The sequence below is a fragment of the Lutra lutra genome, chromosome 17 (assembly GCF_902655055.1).
Source record: "Lutra lutra chromosome 17, mLutLut1.2, whole genome shotgun sequence".
Lineage (NCBI taxonomy): Eukaryota > Metazoa > Chordata > Mammalia > Carnivora > Mustelidae > Lutra > Lutra lutra.
In genome coordinates this window covers 50046089-50062912 of record NC_062294.1, presented here as the reverse complement: position 1 = coordinate 50062912, position 16824 = coordinate 50046089, and the positions used below count along the sequence as shown (strand labels likewise).

At 52.4% G+C, this 16824-nt stretch overlaps 1 protein-coding gene across 1 annotated transcript; it reads left to right on the top strand.

The window, feature by feature from the left end:
- Nucleotides 1–575: 575 nt before the first annotated feature.
- Nucleotides 576–15724, top strand: FBXO46 (F-box protein 46). Its single transcript, XM_047711497.1, has 2 exons — nucleotides 576–666; nucleotides 12728–15724. The coding sequence occupies exon 2, from the start codon at nucleotides 12806–12808 to the stop codon at nucleotides 14624–14626; it is 1821 nt and encodes a 606-aa protein (XP_047567453.1). The 5' UTR covers nucleotides 576–666; nucleotides 12728–12805; the 3' UTR covers nucleotides 14627–15724.
- Nucleotides 15725–16824: the final 1100 nt, after the last annotated feature.

Sequence of the window (16824 nt, the reverse complement as noted above, 5' to 3'; positions counted from 1 at the left end):
GTAATACTTGGGTTGCCTGCGGGGTGTCTGGCGTAATATTACACAACACCTATTTACACTGTTCTGGGTGCTCGAATGAGATACACAAAGGTGCCTGTCCTCGCGAAGCCTCAATGATGCTGAATGGTTCCTAGTTCATGGGGCTTTCCTCCCTCCTAAAGCTTAATTTTCTCATTTGTAAATTAGAGGAGGTGATAGTAAGAAAACGGGAGAAGAGATGGAAAAATGTTTGAGAAAGTACAAGGTACTGTTTATTTTTATGTTAATGAGCATACGGAAATCGATAAACTTGCTCCTTCCCAACTCTTCACCCTTCACAATCGTCTCTTGGCAATTTGCTCAGTCTCTTTCCAAGGGCCCCAGGCCAAAATGGAGGAGCCTGGACTCCATCTCCCAGTGCTCCTGGCGGGGGGCGCTCTCTGCGCCTGCGCTGCAAAGAGCCCTCTCTGCCTCTTGGGAATTAGAGTCGTTCTTGTGCTCAGCCCGCCCAGCTTGCTCCTTTTCCCCACCTCAAGCGTGATCACGCTGCCTTCTGGGAGGTGTAGTCCGTGGCCGCTCGGACTCCAATTCCCAGCAGGCTTCGGGGCGGGAACCCGGAAGGGGAGGCTGGAGAGGAGCGAGTGGGGGAAACCCGCGTAGCCGAGAGAGCTGCGGCGCGGAGAGATGGTGAGAACCCCGAGTCGGGGCTGGGGGCTCTTGAAAGCTGGGGCGGGGGTTCGGGACCGGGTGGCGAGAAGGATGAGGCTGGGGCTAAAAAAGGGGCTGGACGACGAGAGATCGCTTTGGGGAGGGGTTCGGGAGGAATGGGAGCCGGAGGGAGTAGTAGAAGAATGGGGGCTGGGAGGGGTCTTGGAGGTGGAGAGGGAGTCGAGCTTTGGGATTGATTATAAGGGAACTCAGAGCTGGGGAAGGGAGTCCTGAGTTGGAGAACGGGCTGGGCGTCCCGGCAGAGGCCCTGAAGGGAGCAGTTTCGGGGCGGGTAGCCTGGGGGATGCGGAAAGGAATGGGGGTCAGGGCTAGATGAATGAGGGGGTCTGTAGGCTCCGAAGGAGAGATCCGCTGTGGATGCAGTGGGTTAGGGCCTCCAGATCATATTGGGGGCAGGAGGGCAAGCTGAGGTGTTGGGAGAGAGAAATCAATGGTAGAGTGGTGTGTTGGTTAGGCTGCTGTACTGAGGGTGGGGTGGGGAGCGTGGCTTAAGACGCCTGGGTGAGAGATAGTTTGTGCCTACACCAGCGAGAGACTCCCGAGAAACTGGACAGTCACAGAACTGTAGGATAAGATGGCCAGAAGGGGCCTTAGAGAGAACCTTTTGCACTCTCATTTCTCTAGTAGGATCTCGAAAAGTGTAGTGCGTTCTCTGTGTTTTGGCAGTCCAGCGTTCAGATCAATTAATCTGTCTCTCCTTTGTGACCTGGGCAAGTCTCCCTTCTCTAAAACTTCGTGCCCTTATCTGTGTTGTGGGAACAGCTTGCCACTGAGAAGAGGGGAGGCTCCTGAACGTTGTTACCCTCCCTTGCAGTAAGTCCGTGGTAGGTCTTGGAGCTGTTGGTGGGAAGTTCCCCATCCCAGGAATGTGACTGGGTCACAGGTGCTAATGGATTCGCTTCTTATCAGTCCAACCCCAGGGGCGTTTTTCTCAAAAACCTGCTACTGATCTAGGCACACCCCAGCTAAGAAGCAGGCAGGGGCTCCCCGCAGTGGATTACAGCTAACACTTACTCTTTGGGAAGTGTCTGGCCCTTTTCTTAACTCTGCCAGCATGTTAACTCATTTAATTCTGACAACACCCCTAAGGTGTAGGTGGGGTTATCTCCATTCTACCCAAAGGAAGCAGAGCCCCAGAGAATTTAAGCAACTTTCCCAGGGTCATCCAGCATTAAGTGGTTAGATTCAGGATTCCAACCTAGGCATAGCAGCCCAGAATCTGCTTTCACCACTGATTTTTGCCCCCTGTCATGTACTGAAATACAGTGTTATGAGAAGGGCGGGGACTCCAGAACAGAAGCAGTCTTCAGTTGGAATTTTAGCCCTGCCATTGTCGTGTGACCTTGGGCAAGTCTTTGGGCCTCTCCTTTGCTGTAAAATGGGCTCAGTAACCCCGGGAATGTTAGAGCGTTCAGGGAAGTAAGCACGTAAAGTTCTTGGAGTAAGTGCTTAATACACACGAATTGTCATTTTTTTGAACAGAGTGGGAAACAGACTTGAGAGAGAACGCAGAAGACAGGGACCACCAGTGAGGGAGACATCAGCCAGGCTCCCTCCTTTTCCTTCTCCCGCAGTCTGCCCCCATATCTGCTTTTTCTTGTTTCCCACCCTCTACCCGTGGGGTTCCAAGTCCAAGGGTGACTCCCCAACGGGGTGCTCAGAAACTCAATCTGTCCCCATCTCCATCTCCATTCTGATCCCCAGCCAGATATAAATAATTCACTTGTTAATTCCCAGCCTGGCCCAACTCCAGGGTATTTCAGTGATAGGAATATTTCTGACAACTGTGTTTTTTTCCCTCCAACCTTTTTGGTTATTCCAGCCTCCCTGGCACTTGGGCAAACTTTGTAATTCATCTTGAAACACTTTGGGTTCATTTGTTGTGAGGCTTCCTGAGTTTATCACAGAAATTCTCTGGCGGTGATAGGAAAGCTTATGGTTAAAAGCACTGGCCTCAGATAGGCTCAGGTTCCGATCCCTACTTCTGCTGCTGTGTGTCCTTGGCCAAGCTGTGTTCCCTCTCTGGCCCTGGAGTTCTCTTGTGCAAAATGGGGCCGCTTTCCAACCATGGGGCGGTTGTAAAGAGTTGATGAGGTAGCACTTGTAAAATGTGTAGTGCCTACAAAACTCTGTGTGTCTGAGGTCTTTTTATGATTTTTATTTTCTTAAGAAAAACCCTGGAGCATGTGCTTTGGGACCAAACTCCCATATTTGAATCCTGCTCATTGCATGCTAGCTGTATGACTCTAGGCAAGTCATTTAACCCTCTGGACCTCAGTTTCCTCTTCTGGAAAATGGGGGTGTATTCTTCGAGTGGTCTGCGATGTTGTTAGAGCGCCTGCTGTGTGCAGACTGACACCCTGCCCTTGGGGAGCTTGTCGTCGTTGCAAGGCATCGGGACTCATTTTTCCATTTTCCGGGTTCGGGTTTTCTCTTCCTGATTCATTTGCAGCCCCTTATGCTAGCTTTGCCTGCTTCTCATTGTGTCATTAACTTCAGGGGTCTTTAACACTTTGTCTTCAGCACTTGGTGAATCGTCTGAAAACCTCTTGGTTTGGGGGAGAGTTGGCCAGCCTCTCACTCATCCCTGTGCCTGTATGTCACAGCTGGGTCCCCTGAGGTCATGTGACACTCCCCCCCCCCCCGCCCCCGTTCCTCTATTTGTCTGTCTTAGAAAATGTGTCCGCTTTCCAAGTCATTTTGCCTTTCCTTGACATCTTTCATATGTTTCCAGCCTGTGCTTGTCCGAAGCTTACTCATACAACATGATATTTTTACCATTTCTAATGGGGGTATTTCTAGCAGCTCTGCCACTGCTGTCTGATTCCTAAAGCCGCAAGTTTTCTGAAAGGCTTGGCTTGTCACCTGCCCCGTGACGCCATCCTGACCCCTCAATTAAGATGAGAACCTCCACTTCCACTCCCGGTCCCCTTAACTTGCTACATTCGTTTCCCCATAACACTTGCCACCTTGGAACTCACTCTATTTTTACTGTCCCTGTCTCCAATTAGGATGTCAGCCTCTCAAAGGCGAGGATTTCTGTTTCCTTCTCTTCTCCACCACCCCCCTGCCACCACCCCCACCCCCGCCGTGCCCGGAACAAGGGCCTGGTGCACAGTAGCTGCTCTGTAAATATCTGTTTAATAGTTGAGACCCAGTACGCAACAATAACAAAGGAATGACCGTGCTCTGACTATCATGAGGGACCAGGGTCAGTTTCCTTCCAGAATATGAAGTGAAGAGGGACGAAGTCTTTGGTTTAGTCCCCTTCCCTTAATAAGCCCAGAGCCAGAATACTGAGCCTCTTCTTGGTACCTAGCTGACATTGAGTACTCTGCTGGGTTGATCTCTGACTCATCAGGCAGCGTGTGGGTGGGTACTGTTATGATCTACATTTTACAGTGGAGGAAACTGAGGCACCAGGGGTTAAGCACCCTACCTACGGATGCACCCCCCAAAAGTGGGAAAGCTAGGGTGTCTGCGGGCCCTGCCTGGATTCTGTCTGCATCCCGGATCTCTAGATCTGAGGATTTGGATGATTCCTGCTGTTAGAGCGAGCTGTTGGAAAGGAAGATTTGAGAGGAAGAGAGAGGGCGGCCAAAAATCCAAGGGAGGGATGAATCAAGATCGTGGACCAAGTGGGGATAGGGGCGGGGCTCAAGAGAGTGGGGGTTAGAAGGAGCAGGGCCAGGAACAGAGCCCTGGTATCCTGCCACCGATTCTTGTGTGGCCATGACCACAGACCAGTGCATTCCCTGAGTACCTCTTCTGTGCCCAGCCTGTGCTGGCTTGACCCTGACTGTGGGATGGAGGCGAGGGGAACCAGGCATCTACTTTTTATTCTCTATCTTCTTTCTTTGCTTTATTCTGCTATGGACATCGTTTCCAACTTTTTTTTTTTTTTTTTTTTTTTTTAAGATTTTATTTATTTGGGGCGCCTAGGTGGCTCGGAGGGTTAAAGCCTCTGCCTTCATCTCGGGTCATGATCCCAGGGTCCTGGGATCGAGCCCCACATTGGGCTCTCTGCTCAGCAGGGAGCCTGCTTCCTCCTCTCTCTCTGCCTGCCTCTCTGCCTACTTGTGATCTCTCTCTCTCTCAAGTAAATAAATAAATAAAATATATATATTTTTTTAAAGATTTTATTTATTTATTTGTCAGAGAGAGGGAGGGAGAGAGAGCAAGCACAGGCAGACAGAATGGCAGGCAGAGGCAGAGGGAGAAGCAGGCTCCCTGATGAGCAAGGAGCCCGATGTGGGACTCGATCCCAGGACGCCGGGATCATGACCTGAGCCGAAGGCAGCTGCTTAACCAACTGAGCCACCCAGGCGTCCCAATAAATAAAAATATTTTTAAGAAAAATATTTCATTTACTTATTTGAGAGAGAGAGAGAGAGCATGCGAGAACGGGGGAGGGGCAGAAGGAGAGAGAGAATCCCAGGCAGACTCTATCTCAGGACCCTGAGATCCCGAGCCAAAATCAAGAGTCAGAAACTCAGCTGAGCCACCCAGGCGCCCCTTGGTTCTACCTTCTTAGGGTGCATGCTTAACTTGTTCATTGTTAGCCTCTCTTTTTTCTTTATGCATCTGTGGAAACAGGTTCTCCCTAGACCTACTACAGGCTGTGCTCCCAGGCTCTCCCTTTACCTGCATCTGGGGATTCTTTTTTTTTTTTTTTTAAGATTTTATTTACTTATTTGACAGACAGAGATCACAAGTAGGCAGAGAGAGAGGGGGAAGCAGGCTCCCCACCAAGCAGAGAGCTCGATGCGGGGCTTGATCCCAAGACCCTGAGATCATGACCTGAGCTGAAGGCAGAGGCTTGACCCACTGAGCCACCCAGGCGCCCCTGGGGATTCCTTTTGCCGGTCTTCTGGGCTAGACTATTCTCTTTGATCTGATAGCTCCCTTTCTCTTCACTCACTGCTCCATTCTGGTGAAGCGGATCCTCCAGTAGCTTCCCGAGAAGGATTCCCGGACATGTATTCTTGTTTTCACAAACTCGCGCCTCTCACGGAAAGGTTTTAAGCAGGGGAGATGTGGTCTGATTTATGTTTGGAGCCATCTCTCCGGCTACCATGGAAAGGATGCAGCCGGGAGAGCTGAACTAGGCCAGTGAGCCAAGTGCGGAGGCTGGAGCAGCTGTGCCTTTGAGGAGAGGTCCCAGCCTTCCAGAAACCCACAGCGTGGAGGGGAAGGTAGGCACTCACCCAGGTCATTGTCATTCAGCAGTGAGGAGGCCTCAGGAGAAAGAGATCCCCAATAGCTTGGGAGGACCCTGGAGGAGGCACCAACCCGCCTCGGTCCTGGGAGCAGGAATTCCATCCTTGAACTTGGCTGGAACCAGCCAACTTTTCCCAAGAGGTCCCCAGTAGCACATGTAAAGATGGACCCCCGTAGCACATGTAAAGTCGGGCAGTGTGGTGGTATTAGGAGTCTGTTCAAACAAACACATGTTGCACACCTCCTATGGGCTAGGGCAGTCCTTCTCAGATGTGCATGCGAATCCGCCAGAGAGCTGCGGAAGTGTCTGTTCCGCACGAGAGACCACATTCCTAACACACTCCCGGGGCCTCCTGCCTGGTGCTGCTCTAAAAGCTGGGGATCCCGCAGGTAAATGAAATAGGGAAAAACAAACAAACAAACAAAAAATGGTCTCGGGAGAGGAAAGTGACAAGAAACGTTATCAACAAAGTTTCTAGTGTATTAGATAGGGCTGTGTGCTAAGGAAAAAAAAATAAATCGGGAAGAGAAAGGCGAGCATCTGTGGCTCAGTGAGGGGCACTGGCCTGCCCATGTTTGAGGACCCAGTAAGATGATCCGCACAAAAGTACCACTCAGGGACTACAGCTGATGCTTCAGGAACTCCTGCTGCAAAGCCGGGTCTGAGGGCACTCACTTCGCCATCCCAGTGCCTCCACATCCTTGAAATGAGCTTAAGAATAGTGAGATGATGTGACAGTTCAATGAGTTAATATTCACAAAATGCCTTGAGCAAAGCCTGGTTCCCAAGCGTGATGCTTGGGTGAGCACAGTCCGTGATCAGTTTCTCTTTTAATATATTCATGCGGGTCATGATGGTTTATTTGGATGTCTGCCCTCTTTCTCCTCCTGGTGAGCTCAGTGTCATCTCTGTGAGCCTGGTGACCAGGTCTGGGCCAGCAGGCAAGAGGACCTTCAAATGTCAGATAAGGGGTATAAACCGGATTCTCGAATGGTTGGGGGCAGCCCCACCGAGTGTCAAGCCTGTGGTTGGGTTCCTTACTGTTCAACCCACCTCTTAGAGAGAGATACATTGCAGTTTCCCATCACAGTTGTGGATTTGCCAAAGTGTTGGCCATTCTGTGGTTTTTTTGCTTTACATATTTTGAGATCATCTTGTTAGCACATGTTGAGAATTTTTGTATATGATTGGTCAGTTGTTTCATTAGCATCTTTGTGCCTTCTAATACCCTTTGCTTTTGTCAGCTGTTACTTTTTTTTTTTTTTTTTTTAAGATTTTATTTTGAGGGATGCCTGGGTGGCTCAGTCACTAAATGTCTGCCTTTTGGCTCAGTTAGGATCCCAGGGTCCTGGGATCGAGTCCCATGTCAGGCTCCTTGCTCAGCGGGGAGCCTGCTTCTCCCTCTGCCTGCTGCTCCCTCTGCTTGCATGCGCTCTCTCTCTCTGACAAATGAATAAATAAAAGCTTAAAGAAAAAAAAGATTTTATTTTGAGTCATCTGCACACTCAATGTGGGGCTCGAACCCACAACCTGAGGTCATGCTCTACCAACTGAAACAGCCAAGTGCTCCCCCCATTGTTTGTTTTTTTTTATTTATTTGACAGATCACAAGTAGGCAGAGAGGCAGGCAGAGCGGGGGGCGGGGAAGCACGCTCCCTGCTGAGCAGAGAGCTCCACGCGGGGCTCGATCCCAGGACCCTGAGACCATGACCCAAGCTGAAGGCAGAGGCTTTAACCCACTGAGCCACCCAGGCGCCCCTCCATTGTTTGTTTGTTTGTTTGTTTGTTTAAAGATTTTTATTTATTCATTTGACAGAGAGAAATCACAAGTAGGCAGAGAGGCAGGCAGAGAGAGAGGAGGAAGCAGGCTCCCTGCTGAGCAGAAAGCCCGACGTGGGGCTCGAACCCAGGACCTGGGATCATGACCTGAGCCGAAGGCAGCGGCTTAACCCACTGAGCCACCCAGGCGCCCCGTTTGTTTGTTTTTTTTAAATGATAATTGTCTCTCTTCTCTTCTGTCTCTTGGTACATATTTGTCTGGTCTTTTCCTATTTTTAAAAAATTTTCAGTCCCTCTGGGTCGTGATGTTTTACGACATCTTCACGACATCTTACGACATCTGGATCTTCGCAGAGCATTCCCTGAAAGGTGACCTAGTGGAGGGATTAGTGTATGGGAAGTTAGAAAATACTGCCCTGGCGACCTACGACCCAGACAGAAGCCGGGTGTGAAACAGTTTACCCGGCCAGGTCCCAGGTCTCAGAAAGTTTAGGACTTGTTGCTCCAGGGGAGGGAGCTTTGATGCCTCCACTCCGTCCCATGCTGGGCGGGGCTGCTGGGACATCATGATGACCCTGATTGTTCTGGCCCTTCTAGGTCCACTGTCCCATTGAGGAGACAGATCAGTGGGCAGGGCTGGGACTCGGAAACTCAGAGGTCCTCCTCTGGGCAGGTGGCAGGTTTCCAGAAAGGGAACTCGGGCAAGCCCTCTCTAATGTTAAAGTTATGTTCGAGCAAAGACACAAATGAAATAAGGAACTGAGCCATGTGGAGATCTGAGGGGAAAGCTTTCCAGTTAGTGGGAACAGCAAATGCAAAGACCACAAAAGGAAGGAGGTTGGTTGGTGACTCTAGAGGAATAAAAAGCCGGGAGGCCAATGGAGGAGCCCAGAGATGGAGTCTGACCCAGGCTGTGGGGAGATCAGCTTCTTGGAGGAGGGAACAGCTGAGGTAGGGCGCCATACAGTGTTTAGCAAAGCAACAACAGAGCACAGCAGTCTGAATCAGATTCCTTGGATTCACATCTCTGCTCCAACTCACACCCATTCTCTGTGGGCAGCCTGTCCTGCTTCAGTTCCTTTGTCCCTACAATGGAGAGGATAATAGCTTCTGCTGAGGATGGGACAGGGCCTAAGTACTCTAACTACTCTCTGTGCCAGATCTGGTGCCCATCTGGGCCCACTGAGGGTGTGGAGGAGTGGCGAGGGCGGAGGGCTGGGTACCTGGGCTTTTTCCCAAAGGCACTGGGGAGTCATGGTAGGTTTTGAACAGGGTAGGGAGAGGGTCAGGTTTGTGCTTTAAGAAAACCTTTCTTGGCTGTGACCTGCAGGATGGTTAGAAGCAGGCAAGGCTGGGGCGGGCTGGTGGGGAGACAGGTGACGCCTGCCCTGGAGCCCCCTTTGGGTGTCTCTAGAATCTGCCCGGCATTGAAAGGATCTAGACAGCGCTGTTCAGTAGAAATACAAAGCAAGCCGTATGTGTAATTTAAAATCTTACGGTAGCCACATTTTAAAAAGTCAAGAGATGAAGTTAATTTTAAGTATTTTATTTAACTAAATTATATCCCCAGTATTATCATTTTAACAGGTAATTAATATTTAAAAAGCATTGTCGGGGTATTTGATATTCTTTTCTTGTACTAAGTCTGAGTCGGATTTGGGGCTCATGGTTGGAAAAGGCTGAATGTAAAGGTGCGTTTGGCCATACAGCCTGAGCCTTGAATGCCAAGCCCAGACGCTGAACGCAGTGTGGAGGGAGTCGACGCGGGGTCTGCCATTTGTTTTTCAAGGATGAAGTGATCCTGCTGTCCATTTGACCCCCGCAGGGAATCTTGGTCTTCAGGGTTCCCAACCAAACCTGGACGCTTATCTTTCTGCTTGTTTCCTTCCGCCCTCAAAAGCGTCTCAATCCCGGAGCTGCCTGGCCCTTTAAATCTCAACTGTCAATCAGGGCTCCTGTTTAGAGGGAACGTCGTTTAATAAACCTCTTCTTGATACCTCGGCCTCGTCCGGGCCTTGTTCCTCCGTTTTAGCTAGGAGTTGGGAATTGTTTCACGCTCTCTTACACGCCACTGTTTCCACACCCCCTTCACCTCTCGCCTACTCCTCCCTCTTTCGAAGGTAGGCCCCTTCGCCAAGGCATTCCTTATATGGGCACGGCCCCGAACGGTAGCCGCTCATTGGCTGGGGGCGTCACGCGCGGGTCTGTCAACAAAGGGGCGGAGGAAAACTCGTCGCGCGCCTACCCGCGCGAAGTCTGGAGGGAAGGAGTGAGGGGGCGGACCCTCTTCTCTCGAGCGCATGCGTGTGTGTTGCCACCCTCTCCCACCGCTGGGGGGGCGGGGCTCACCGGTGAGGGTACTTTGGGGGCGTGTCTAGGTTTCGCGGGTCTTCTGAGTAGGTTGGCGGGTTGGGGGGCAGTTACAAAATCGAGGGGCTCCCTTTGCAGCTAAGCGGTATTTGGGGGCTTGAAGTATTTGCGTGGGTGTCCGGGATACTTGGGGTTCCCTTGAGCTTAGGGGGAGCCTTGGGGCTTGGGTTTGGGTTCTTTTGTAATCTGTAAGTTTCTGTTGTATTGTAGGGGTCTCCTTTGCGGTTGGGGATGTTTGGTGGTTATGTGATTTGGGCAGCTAGCTCATGGGCAGACATAAAAGCAAACTAAAGAATCCAGGAGTGTCAAGTCTGGAGCCAGAGTGCCTGGGCTTTCGCCTTTATCTAGTCCTTCCTGTCTGACCCGTGATTTGGGGTTAAACCTTTCTGTGTCTCAAATCTGGACACTGGGACTAAGATACTACCTGCTTCAAGGAGACTGGGGAGGATTAGCAGGGATTTTTAGAACAGTACCTAATAAGCTGCAGTGAGCAATGCAGTAATTCTGCACATTGCCATTGATGAGGATTCTTTAGGAGTGTTTGGGGGGGGCGTTTTGGGCTTCGATAAAGACATGGTTTGGAATTAGTCTTATGTGCTAAGGAGCTTTTACGTTTTGTGAGTTATGTGGGGTTTGTTTTTTGTTTTGTGTTTGTTTTTTTGGAGGGGGGCTTCTCTTAGGACATACGTGTGGAGATTTAGAAAGTGTTTGAAGAGGAGTGTAGGATTTCAGGAAACTGGTCTTTTGGGGCATGTGTGAGGTTGGGAGACTGCATTGTATGTTGGAGTTCTTGGTAGACTTGGGATTTGGGAGGCGTTCCTTGAGATTGGGGCCTTCTGTTGGAGGGGATATTAATAGGTTTGGAAGTTTAAACTAGGATTTGAAAGGGTCTAGGTATTTCAAGGAGGGCATTTATCTTCTGGAGATAAGGGTAGGAACTAATTGGAGGATTTCAGGCGGTAGCCAAGTTGTAGAGAGATAGTAACTACAGAAAACCGCTTTTGCTGTGTTTGTGTCTATTCCTGGGCATTTAGATGTGTTGGTGGATGGTAAACTTAGCCATCAATAGGTGGGATCAGTATATACTGCAGGGGTAAACAGACTTTTACTATAAAGGGCCAGATAATGAGTATTTTAGGCTTTGCAAGGCCATACATCCTCTGTTGCAACTATTCTGCCATTGTAGCTTGAAAGCAGCTGTAAATAGATGAGCACACGTTTCAGTAAAACTTTATTGGCAAAGACAAGCAGTGGGCCATAGTTTGCTGACCGCGGATCTATGGCCATGTGGAAGATTTGAGGTTTGGAGGGTATTTTTGTTTGAAGATGCCTGGAGGGAGATGGGCCCAGGAAATGATGCAGATGGAGGACTATGCTGCCTGTTAGTCCTGCACTGGAAAGTGGTCATGTCATACTCATTAGCAGAATTGCCTCCAGATTAGGTCACGCACAGTCGTTGCAAAATAAAATGATCATTGTTAAGAGAGCCCTGAACTGAAGAGTCCTGAAACCAAGTTTCAGGGCCTGGTTTTATGATAAGTAACCCTTCCCCACTCGATCTACCTGCGGGCAACTTGAAGAGGAAACTAGATGAGAACAGGCCTTCTTATCCCACAGGTCTGTGCCGGTGCTACGGGAATTCATTACCTACACAGTCTTGTGCAAGTGGGTGCAATTCTCAGGGAGCCCTGGGACTCAAGCAAAGTGAAGAGCCGATTTCTTTTTTCTTTTTTCAAGATTTTATTTATTTATTTATTTTAGAGAGCACCAGACAGAGCGCATGAGCGGGAGGGGGGGGTGGAGCAGAGGGAAAGGGAAAAGCAGACTCCATACTGAGTGCAGAGCCTGATGCAGGGCTCGATCCCACGACCCTGAGATCCCAACCTGAGCCGAAACCAAGAGTCGGATGCTCAACCGTCTGAGCCACCCAGGCACCCCAAAGAGCCGGTTTCTTAAGGGCCTGGCTGGCTCTGACCTCAAATTTTCTTCCCCTGCCCAGCCTACCTCATTCCTTCCTCCGTGGGCTCAAGTAGCCATAGCTGTGGGCAGGGCTGGGAATTCTTGTCTTTTCAGGAACAGGCTACTGGGTGCGCAAATGGAAGGAGGACGAACTGTCTGTCATTTGGTACTTTCACTTAAGTTCAGGGTTATGGCAGCAGAAGGCCCCTGGATCATAAGGCATTTGGACCGTGGAGTATGACCTGCAGGGTTGGAACAAGCTGCCAGCTTCAGTTACATTCTGGGTGTTTTATTTATTTACTTAAAGATTTTATTTATTTAGAAAGAGAGTGAGCACAGGCTCAAGCCAGCAGGGGAGAAACAGATGGGGAGGGAGACAACCTCAAGCAGACTCCATGCTGGGTGAGGGGCCTGCCATGGGGCTCGATCTCTTGACCCTGAGATCATGACCTGAGCCGAAACCAAGAGTCGGACCCTCAACCCACTGCGCCACCCAGGCACTGCTGTTCTAAGTGTTTAAAAACCAGCCCTTGTTCCCTCTGCCCTCCACTTGCTTACCTGTGTGGTGGGTCACCAATAGAGTTCTTAGTGGGCTCATTTGGCCTGTCCCCTCAGAAGCTGAGGTTGGGGCGGGAGGAGGAGGGCAGGCTCTTCCCCCCAGCTCCCCAACCTCCTCTTCCCTGTCTCCAGGTGGCCCGCGGAGCCTTCCTTGACCATCCAGGGCCTGAAATGCGGTGAACGCCTGCCTGTCTGCTACTGCTCCCCAGGATGGACCGTGGCAGCCTCCTACCCTTCCAGCTGTGGTGCCCCCGACCCTTTGGCACCTACTCACAGAACCAGCCACGCCCGCCTACCGCAGCCCTCAAGCCGTCAGCCTGCCCAGAGCCTGGCAGCGGGGGTGAGCCAGACCACGGGCCTGCCCACTCCGAGAACACCCCACCAGCCTTGGCCACAGAGACCCCTGCCTCCCAGCCGGCCCCTCTCCTCTCAGCAGCAGCTGCTGGTGATGAGGGGCGAGTCCTGCTGGACACATGGTATGTCATCAAGCCCGGGAATACAAAGGAGAAGGTGGCCTTCTTTGTGGCCCACCAATGTGGTGGGGGCAGCCGGGCCAGCTCCATGAAGGTCAAGGGGCACTGGGGCAGTGACAGCTCCAAGGCCAAGCGGAGGAGGCGCTGTCTTGAGCCTACAAAGGCTCCCCCGGACCCAGGGGGCCCAGAGGCACCCCCTGCCGCTGAGGGGGCCCCAGCCTTGGCTGGCGAAGACGTAGACCTGCTCTCTGTGGCAGAGATGGTGGCACTGGTGGAACAGCGGGCCGCCCTGGCTTTGCAGAACTACCCGCGTCCGGGCACCCCGGCGCCTGTGGTCTTCGTGTCAGCTGAGCAGGGTGGGCCTGCCAAGGGGCTGGGGTCTGAACGGCGCTCCGGTGGCGGGGACTGCAGCCGGGTAGCCGAGGCGGTGGCCCACTTCGAGGCCCAGCGGGACAGCCCTCCAGCCAAAGGCCTCCGCAAAGAGGAGAGGCCTGGGCCGGGCCCCGGGGAGGTACGCATCGCCTTCCGTATCTCCAACGGCCGAGAGCCCCGCACCCCTGACGGCAGCTTGTCCAATGGGAGCGGGGGCCGGCCGGGTTGTGCCTACCCGGGCAGCCCAGGCCCCGGGGCCCGGGCCAAGGACAAGATCACCTGCGACCTGTACCAGCTCATCAGCCCCTCCCGGGATGCCCTCCCCAGCAACGTGGAGTTCCTCCTGGCTCGGGCGGATGAGGCCAGCGAGGGGGAGACGCCCGTCCCTGCCAGGCCTGAGGACACTCCACCGGCCCCCCCTCCGCCCCCTGCCCGGGACTGCGGAGCCTCAGGCTTCCACGTGGATGTGGTGGTGACGGGGGTGGTGGATGAGTGCATCTTCTTTGGCAAGGATGGCACCAAGAATGTGAAAGAGGAGACGGTGTGCCTGACGGTCAGCCCCGAGGAGCCGCCCCCACCCGGCCAGCTCTTCTTCCTCCAGTCCCGCAGTCCAGACGGGCCCCCCGAGCCCCCCCCGGCCGACTCCCCGGCCACCGCGCCGGGCCCGGACGATGCCGAGGGGACCGCAGACACGTCCCTGTGCCGCCTGTACCGGCACGTGTCCCACGACTTCCTGGAGATCCGCTTCAAGATCCAGCGGCTGCTGGAGCCGCGACAGTACATGCTGCTGCTGCCCGAGCACGTGCTGGTGAAGATCTTCAGCTTCCTGCCCACACGGGCCCTGGCGGCCCTCAAGTGCACCTGCCACCACTTCAAGGGTATCATCGAGGCGTTTGGCGTGCGGGCCACAGACTCGCGCTGGAGCCGCGACCCACTCTATCGTGATGACCCTTGCAAGCAGTGCCGCAAGAGATACGAGAAGGGGGACGTGTCGCTCTGCCGCTGGCACCCCAAGCCCTACCACCATGACCTGCCTTATGGACGTTCCTACTGGATGTGCTGCCGCCGAGCTGACCGCGAGACTCCGGGCTGCCGCCTGGGTCTGCACGATAACAACTGGGTGCTGCCCTGCAACGGGCCGGGTGGCGGTGGCGGGGGCCGGCCTGGCCGCGAGGAAGGGAGGTGAAGCCGGGGAAGGGGGGGGGGAGAGCCCACCATGCCCGCCCCTCCCCCTTCCCCCCCCCCCCCCCCGGGAGCCAAGGGCCAGGTCCGGGTCACCAGCCCGTCCCCCCAGTGCAGGCAGCGTTGATCCCCCTCCGGAACTGAGATGGGGTTCAGGGGGATGATCGAGAAAGCACTCTGATCCACTGACCCCTGTTGGTTTTCTACTTTTCAGACCCAGGGCCGCAGACCCTCGAGTAGGGTGGTTTTTTTAATCAGCATCTCAACTTCTCCATTCAGCCCCCAACCCTCTCCCTGCCCTCTACATCCCAGGGACCCACCAGCAGGGAGCAGAAGGCAGCTAATTTTGGTACTCCGCAAGGGTTCCCCCATTCTGGCCCCCTTCCGCCCCCTCCTTCCTCCGCCCCCAGCCCCCTGCCCACCCCAGTTCTTTGTCTCTGGAGCTGTGTTCTGAGAGGCTGCAGGGCGCAAGGCTGTTACCGCCTCTGACCTGCCACACCAGGGCTCATCTCCTCTTTAGGAACTGGGGGCCAGTGAGATCGCAGATCCGAGGTGACACTTTTCGTGGCAGCCTGCCATTTCTAGATGTTTTCCCCCACTAAGACAATAAAAATCACTGTTTTCTCCTTAACCTAAAGCTACCGGTTTCTTCACTTCCCCTGAAGGGGAGGAGAACGATGACAACAAAAAGTAGAAGTATAAAGGTTCCCCTCCTCCCCTTACTGAAGCTGTTGCCATCACTTCTCTCCCCCTCCCCTCCTCCAAAAAGCTGTGAAGCCCTTTGCCTCGCTCTTGACAGCGTCGGGGGCCGGTGGGCAGGGGGCGGAAATTTGAATTTTGAATTTCTGGATTGTGTTTCCTTCTACTCTGGGTACTCGTTCAAGTATTGGGGTCTCTGCAGCCCCGGCCATATGTGTTTCTTTAGAATCCTTTGGTCGACGGGAGACCTTGGTTTTTCAGGCAGTTTGGGCTGGAGTATTTTCGTTTGTTCTGTTTGGGGTTTTTTTGTTTTCTTCATCCTTGTGGTTCTGGAAGCTTCTGGTGTGTGGCATCTGACCAGTTTTGAATTGGTCCTTTCTATAAAATCAATATTTATAAGGCTGGGCCCAGACTGGTTTGTGTGTTGTTCAGGGAGGGGGTTGGGGCGAGAAGGGAGCCACGGAGCACTGCATGGTGAGCCCGAAGAGATGGGGAGAAGGATCCTTCGCCAAGTCCCTTAGCTTGAGATTATTTTTGACTCTTCATCTGTGTCGTTTTGGATTCAAAAATCTCAAAATAGTAGTAGCTTAAACAAGATAGTTTTCATTTCTTTAGAAATCCCGAGTGGGTAGATAATGGTGGCCTTGACGTCCTCAGGAACCCAGGCTGCTTCTGGCTCCCCGTCCTTTGGCCGTGGACCTGCTAGAATTCTGACCATCACCAATTTGCAGGAAGAGAAGGCTCCTGCCTCCCATAAGTATTATACTCTACTTACATGTACATCTCACTGGTCCGAGCCTCAGCCACATCGAGCGGCTGCCAGGGAGACTGGGACATGTGGTTTTACAGCTGAGCACATTATGCCTAACAAAAAAAAACTTACTAAAGATCTCTATAATTAAAGCCTCAAAACAGTCAATTAGTTACTAAATAAAAAAGGGGGAATTAAGTCATTTTTAAAAATTCAAGTATAAAGGAATAGGGAAGAATGAATGGTGAGAGGTCATTAACAGTCTCTGACTTTGTTTTAAAGACTTATTTATTTGAGAGAGAGGGAGCGCGAGTGTGCACATACCGGGGAGGGGCAGAGGGAGAGACAATCCCAAGCAGGCACCACACTCAGCGTGGAGCTGGAGACCGGGCTCAGTCCCATGACCCGAGCCAAAATCAAGAGTGGGACAGTTAGGGACGCCTGGGTGGCTCAGTTGGTTAAACAGCTGCCTTCGGCTCAGGTCATGATCCCGGCATCCTGGGATCGAGTCCCACATCGGGCTCCTTGCTCGGCAGAGAGCCTGCTTCTCCCTCTGCCTCTGCCTGCCATTCTGTCTGCCTGTGCTCGCTCTCTCTCCCTCTCTCTCTCTGACAAATAAATAAAATCTTCAAAAAAAAAAAAAAAAAAAGAGTGGGACAGTTAACCCACTGAGCCACCCAAGTGCCCCAATAGCCTCTGACGTTCTTATCAGGGAATAAAAATGACCAAAGAGACTAGGAACTATCATGGTA